Raw genomic sequence first — 7,877 nt, 5'->3', positions numbered from 1 at the left:
GGTAGATGCATCAGTGTGATTTAAGAGGCTTTCAGATAGACACATGGATGAAAGAAAAATGGACAGCTATTTGAGAGAGTAGGGATCAACTGATCTTGGAGCAAATTAAAAGGTCGGTGCAACATCATGGACCAAAATGTCTGCATTGTGCTATATTGCGCTATGTCTGGCCCAGCTCAGTTTAAGCCCCGAGAGGAGTGATGAGAGCTGTGAAGCGAGGTGGATTAAAGCCTTTGGAATCATACATCTTTAATGCCCAGAAAGAAACTACGCGATTTTCAGTTTAATGACAGAGATGGTATCCTATAGGTAGATTTGTTTTTCTGCTGGGATGGAATGCTTCAGGTTAATTAAACTTTCAGCAGCGTGTAGGGCTCTGCGTATTCCTTACCTCACCACCATTTTAAGGTCAATATTACAAAGCATTAGTGAATTTCATTACAGTTTAAACTTCCCATTCTTCTCAAACATCATGTAAATGTAAAGTTTTCTTTGAATTAATCCATTTTTTCTGTACTTCAGGTGAAAGATGAGAAGACATCGGCGATTCCATGAGAAAGTAGTGCTGGGTGTTGTGATTACTCTGGGATTGTTCTTCATGTTCTGGGATAATGACCAATGTCGAGAGACTGATGTTGTTGCAGAAACTTTTCATCGCAATGACCTGCCCAAGGTTGTTACTGCTGATGCAACTGAATCAGTGCTCAAGCCAAAGTGCCACGCGAACACGACATTGGTGCACCTGTCCTCATTTCATCAAGAGAAAGAGCACATAAAAAACTACTTGATGTATAAACACTGTCGAGAATTTGACATGATTCAAAATGTCCCAGACCAATGTGGTGATCAAGAAGGATCTCAGAATGTCTTCCTGCTCCTGGTGATCAAATCTCACCCTTTCAACCTGGATCGGCGGGAAATGGTAAGGAAGACTTGGGGCAAGGAACGCGAATTCAAAGGGGTCCTAATTAAGAGAGTCTTTATCTCCGGTGTCTCTCCTGACCAAAATGAAAGTAGGAAATTGAATCAGCTGTTAGCCATGGAAAACAGAGAACACAGAGATATCCTACAATGGGATTTCTTGGATACCTTTTTCAACCTCACCCTCAAACAATACAAGTCGCTGCAGTGGGTCAGTGAATTTTGCCCCAGTGCTAAATTCATCTTCTTCAATGGAGATGATGATGTATTTGCCAACACCGATAACATGGTTGATTACTTGCTAGGCATGAAGGTTCACCAACACCTGTTTGTGGGCCATCTCGTTTATGGGTTTGGCCCCACATATCAGAAGTCGAGCAAGTATTATGTGCCAGAAATAGTGACCACCATCAAGTCGTACCCACCATACGTTAGTGGAGCGGGCATACTTATGTCTGTGTATACAGCTCATATCATTTACCACATAGCCCAAGACCTTGAACTATTCCCCATTGATGATGTATTTTGGGGGATGTGTCTGGCCAAGGCTGGACTCGCGCCACACTCCCATAGCGGATTCAGGACAGCTGGAGTCAGGGTTCCTTCAACCCTTGATGAATCGTTCAATCCTTGCTATTACCGTGAGTTGCTGCTAGTGCATCATTTTCGGCCTTTCGAACTGCTACTGATGTGGGATGCGGTGCATGATGCTAATCTGAAATGTGTTCGTGCTCCCCAGAAGTCTGCATCCACGGAAAGGACCACATGAGTCATGAGAGAATGTAGCAACTGTTGGAATGGAATGCAGTTTGTGCACATGTGTTAATCAGTTGTTTATGCAATGCAAGAAGGTTAATTCCTAAATTATATTGGAGTATACATTAATTCATAGAGTTGGTGCCTTTCGACATTCTACAAATGTTTGAAAAGCCGCCAGGTGTCATCACTCAGCCTAATTATTAATGCACCCATATTGACATTACAATATTGACAGGAGCACAACAATTTAAGTCAATTGTAAAGTTATTCCAAGTGAGCAGTCCTTTTGCATTGCGTGCAGATTGGCCCAGCATGTTCACATGGGGCATTTGTATAATAAGCCACCAATAAAATTTTTAGTAACAGTTCTATCTGTGTATTTCTTTTCTTGCCGTTGCTTACATGTCCCTTGCAAAATGTGAAAGAGACAGAAGCATCTCTTGGAATGGAACTGTGAGAACAACAAAGAATCAAGATCTGAAATTGTCTCAGGGTTGGAGGAATAGAGAAACTTATGGTCATCACTTCTGTACTCAAATGTCAGCCTGCATTGTGTCTGTGTAACTACATATCAAGTAGAAGCACACACGCAGGAGATGGGTTTAACTGGAGCATTTACATTGCAGAGGGGGAAAGAGATCAATGAACATGTGGGGACAACAGATCAATATGCATACATAGACAACAGTCCATATGTAGTGCGAAGGGGAGTGGCATTAGATTTGGCAGGTGTCGTGTCTAAGACAATGTACTCGGTTGCCAGTGTCATGTTGCTGGTATTGACACGGTCATCACTGAGAGTTAAGTCCGGTAGCTTTGACTAGTGGCCAACCAGGACATCGGAAATCTGGAGAGGAGGGGACTTCAATAAGGCTCATTGTCCGAGGGGCATCTCACGGCAGTGCAATAGAGCAATCGGTGACCAATCATCTAGTAGCCAATCGGCATTTGGGATAGATTTTTAAGTGCAAATTAAAGGAAGGTCGGACAAACCCAGTGACCGTCGTCTTAGAAACATAGAAAACCAACAGCACAATATCGGCCCTCGCCCCACAGAGCTGTCCCGAACATGTCCCTACCTTTGACCTACCTCGGCTTTACCCATAGCCCTCCTTTTCTAAGCACCATGTAACCATCCAAGAGTCTCTTAACACACCGTATCGTTTCCTCCTCCAACACAGCCGCCGGCAGCCCATTCTATGCACTCACCTCTCTCTGTGTAAAAAAAAACTTACCCCTGACATCTGCTCTGGACTTACTTCCAAGCACCTTAAACTATGCCCTCTCATGCGAGCCATTTCAGCCCTGCGGACAGCCTCTGACTGTCCAAACGATCAATGTCTCTCATTATCTTGTATACCTCTATCAGGCGACCTCTCATCCTCCATTGCTCCAAGGAGAAAAGGCCGAGTTCACTCGACCTATTCTCGTAAGGCATGCTCCCCAATTCAGACAATATCCTTGTAAATCTCCTCTGCACCCTTTCTATGGTTTCCATGTCCTTCCTGTAGTGAGGCAAATATAACTGAGCACAGTACTCCAAGTGGGATCCGACCAGGGTCCTATATAGCTGCAACATTGCCTCTTTGCTCCTAAGCTCAATCCCACAATTGGAATTGTGACGTGACTGTGACGAGATGCTAAGGTGTATACAATATGACTGTACCTTTCAAAAGAGAGATAGTTGGTGTACACCGATTCAGAGACACAGAGAGAGAGAGAGAGGGAGAGAGAGAGAGAGAGAGAGAGAGAGAGAGAGAGAGAGAGAGAGAGAGAGAGAGAGAGAGAGAGAACCGAGCAGCTTGTGAGTCGCCATGGTTACGGAAGGGCGTGGCTATATAATGGGCAGCTGGCGTTCAGCATGTTTGGGATATATTCAAGGTCAACTGGCTTTTCAGACAGACACACAGAAGTCACGGACAGAAATGCAGAAGAAATAGACTGGATGAATTTTCAGTGCCCACGAAAGGCTGGGTTTTGATCGCAGTGTGGGAAAGGGGTGACCGGTGGAATGTTGTCGGTGTGTTTAACCTTTGATAGCTTTACTGCGTGAAGGCGGTACACTTTTGTGTGATCACAAAACTTTAACAGGACTTCGGAAGGCAACGGAAAGATCAACGACATCAGCTTACTTGGAAAACAAATCACCTGTCTTTCTCTGTCTCCTCAATTCTACTCAACTTATAATCACGAACTGAACTGACGTCATTCCTATACCATCGTAAGACTGTATTATTTACCAGCTAAGCTGAAGAAGCTTGCGGTTTCATATTTATACACTTACATTTGCATAAACTCTGCTAACCTGTTTGATTTATCTGGTTTTATATTACGAGATTACGTAGATACTATTGAACAGTGTTTTATTTGTGGCAATACCAGACTCCAGGTGTGTTCCATTTATGCTGATACTTTTAACCCGTTACAGGGCACGTAACAAAACCGTTCCAACCTCTATATCACACCGTATTTCTGTAAACCCCTTCCACCCCTACAGCTCTCGTCATTTCCGCAAAAACTCCATCATCCACCCCTGTACATACAGACGACATCAGACACAAGAAAGATACATTCGTGTCAGATTGAATGGCTCATAAAACATTGTTGGCCAAAAGAAACTACAGACTGATCAAGGACAGGGGAAGCAGACAAACCAGTTATCTCTGTTTTCCCCCATTTTTTGGACTATGAACTGATTCTTACACTGGAATAATTTAATCAGAGGAACTGAATGTGGACACAGGGAGCTTCAGGTAAAGATCTGCTAAACCTGAGACCGTTCTCAAACAAATCGCCATTTGTTATGTGAAGGGCGTGGACTCTGAACTGATTCTTGACTCTGGGACAATCTAATCAGACCAATAAACCTGAGACAATGCTCAGAGGTGTAACTACTTGTTAAGTGTTTTCAACCCATTTTCCAGCTGGTGCAGACTCATTTTCACGCTCCAGTACTATTCATCACTGTCGACTACACCCGCGATGTTGCTGTCAGCGACAGTGTGTAACTCTACGTGGTTTTAGTAGAAATAATAGCAGATACTTGTTGGTAAATACAGATTCTCTGTATCTCATTGATCATTGTTACAAGGGATGATTATTGTCACATCGGCGCCCATCATTAACATTGCCCACTAACAGGACGTGCCCTCTACACAGTGTTACCACCGGCAGGGAGATACAGAAGCCTGAAAGCTCGGGATCAGCGATTCAGGAACAGCTTTTTCTCCCCGCTACCTCCTGTATCTCAGTTTTGTTTTCTCTATATTTATTTATCCTGTATTTCATTGTACTGCTACCGTAAAAGTTAACAATTTTGCGACGTATGTCTGTGATATTAAATCTGTTCTGATTCTTCAATTGTACCTTTTAAACCTTTGATTCTGATTGAAATGCATGGGGGATGTGTTAGATCGAACTTACATTAGTTGAAATCCTATCAGAACCTTGTGCATTGTGCTGAAGTATTCCATCTTCTGTGTTCGACCGAGCGTACCGTATCTTGCTATAGTTAAGTAAATCGATTAATTATTTAAAGCTACAGCGCCTTGCTCTTCCAGACTACTCTCAATGCGTCGAATAATAAAGTGCAGGAGAATTAAAAAAAATATTAGGCCATAAATATCAGTCCCAACTGCAGGATGATCTCGATAGCTTTGCTTGGAAGGGACTTGCCAAGTATTATGTAATGATGAATTGTCCTCGTTGTTCAGACTACGCTGGTCATGGGGTATGAAGGGAAGTAACTGGACAAACAAGAACATTGGCGATAGTCAGAATGGACCCGTGCGTAGTAGATCATGTCTAACCCATCTCACAGAGCTTTACGAGGTAGTTACCAAGAATGGTGTGAAAGGCAAGGCAGTGGATGCCGACTAAAAGAGACTTCAGTAAAGAATTTCTCAAGGTTCCGTATGGGAGGATGCTCGGGAAGGATCAGTCTTTTGGCTTTTACGATGAGGTAGTAAATTGGATTCGCCATTGGCTATGCTGTGGGGAAGCTAGAGAGTGGTAATGGATGGATGTCTCTGTGACTGCGGACCTGTGATGAGGGATCGGTGTTGCGCCCGTTGTTATTTGTAATCTATATCAACTATCTGGATGATAATATCGTTAACAAGATCAGCAAATTTGCCGATGACAGCAACATTGCGGGTGTAGTCGACAGTGATGAAGAGTACCGGAGCATGAAGCGGAATCTGGACCAGCTGGAAAAATGGGTTGAAAACTGTCAGATCGCATTTAACACAGACAAGAGTTAGATTTTGCACTTTGGCGGACCAGACAGAGTTGGTCTGACACAATGAAAAATAGGGCACTGAGGAGGACGATAGAAGAAACGAGTCTGGGAATAATTCCATAATTCAATGAAAGTTGCACCACCGTTAGACAGGGTCGTAAGAAAAAAAGATTTTCGCACATTCGCCTTCATAGACCAAAGTACTGAGTGCAGGAGTTGTGACGTTACTTTGCTGTTGTTTAAGGCTTTATCGGGGCCTAATGTGGAATACTGTGTGCGGCAAAGATGGAAATAAAGTTAAAATAATGCAGAAGAAAATTACACGGCTAGTGCCGTGACGCACTTAATGTTTTTAATTAAAAGGAAAGATTACATATGACAGCGTTTTATCTCCGAGCAGGTAGAAGACAGAGGGGAGATTTGATAGAGGTATACAACATTATGAGGCGTATAGAGAGTGTAAATGCAAGCGGGGTTTATCCACTGATGTTGGGCGAGAATACAACTGAGAATCATAGGTGAAGGGTGAAATGTGAAATGTTTAAGGTAAACATGAGTGAAAACGTCTTCTCTCAGAGGGTGGTCAGAGTGCTGCCAACACAAATGATAATTGTGTTTCCGATCTCAACGTTTAAGAGGTGATTGGAGAAATCCACGGATGAAAGGGATATGGATGGCCGCGGTCCTGGTGGGGCCGATGGCAGTAGGCAGTTTAAACAATTCCTCCCGGACCTGACGGGCTGGAGACCCTGTTTCTGTGCAGTGGTTTCCTATGGCTGACAGACTGTATGTCCAGGTTAGAACTTTAGTGTTTCACAGCACCGACTAATCTAGACAGTCGTTGATACTGTTCGATCCCTCTGGCCTCGCACACATTAAAGCATGGAGACTGAGTAAAGGGATGGTTATTGCATGAGAAGATGGAAACGTTGGAAGTTGTTTATTCTGCATTCCCCAATTGCCTGTGATGGTTTAGAAGGAAGACAAGTGTAAGCCTACATATTTGCTTTGCTTTCGCTGCGATTTTAGTTTGTGTAGATTTGTTTGTTTCATTTATTAATGATTTCAGATGGAGACACAGATTCCACACCGGCCATGTGGATTCAGGGTTAAATAGATCGAAATATGAGCGAGTCTGCACTCGATGCGATAAAACCACGATTCAGAGGTAAATTGGCATTATGATAAAATGGTGTGTACTTCAATTGGGAATTTGAAATTGGCATTTTGCAAAGGCTGGTTATTCTAATGAGCAGCAAAAGCTGCTGCTGAACACTTCGAAATGCTGGTTTTAAGCTGTAGTGCTTTGAAGTCAATGTAGCATTTGCCCTGTAATACGTAAATGACAGGTCAGTTTAGACAACGTGCTGGTGCAATGAATCACTCAGCGATTTGCTTACGTCGTCAGTCTTAATTCCATAAATTATCCAGGTGCTGCTCTGTGTTCAGATTAAATCGACTATTTCCCTCCGCCCTATTTCAGCAGTTTAACTGCAAACTCGAAATAAAGTTATAAAGTGTACCGAAATTTCGACTCTGCATGCGGAACACGGCTGCCCGCTGTCTTCCAGCCAGAATTGACTCTATCTACTGTATCACCTGCCTTCTGTGAGGAAGCCAATTCTGAATCAACGCAGCCAGGTTTCCCTCGATCTGAATGAGTCCACTTTGGGGAACTGATCAAATACTTGACCGTAATTAATGCACCCACATCGACTGATCTGATTCTTCTGTTTGTTTCATTTTCACTTTTTCAAATAATTCAATCTGACTCATAAAGGACAACATGCCATGTGTTCTTTCCTTAACCAGACAACGTTTCTCTAAATACTCATAAATTGCTTCTTCAATAATCCCCTCCAGTAATTTACCCACTACTGATGTAAGACTCCCTGGTCAATAATTCCAAGAAGTATCCCTATTATTTTTCGTCAACAAATGAATAGAATTTTCACCC

At 43.0% G+C, this 7,877-nt stretch overlaps 1 protein-coding gene across 1 annotated transcript; it reads left to right on the top strand.

Moving 5' to 3' along the window:
• Positions 1-529: 529 nt before the first annotated feature.
• Positions 530-1,690, top strand: LOC132388830 (N-acetyllactosaminide beta-1,3-N-acetylglucosaminyltransferase 3-like). Its single transcript, XM_059961258.1, has one exon. It carries the CDS (start codon positions 530-532, stop codon positions 1,688-1,690), a length of 1,161 nt encoding a protein of 386 aa, XP_059817241.1.
• Positions 1,691-7,877: the final 6,187 nt, after the last annotated feature.

Source organism: Hypanus sabinus, unplaced genomic scaffold (genome assembly GCF_030144855.1).
Source record: "Hypanus sabinus isolate sHypSab1 unplaced genomic scaffold, sHypSab1.hap1 scaffold_421, whole genome shotgun sequence".
NCBI lineage: Eukaryota > Metazoa > Chordata > Chondrichthyes > Myliobatiformes > Dasyatidae > Hypanus > Hypanus sabinus.
This window is presented reverse-complemented; position numbering and strand designations above follow the sequence as displayed.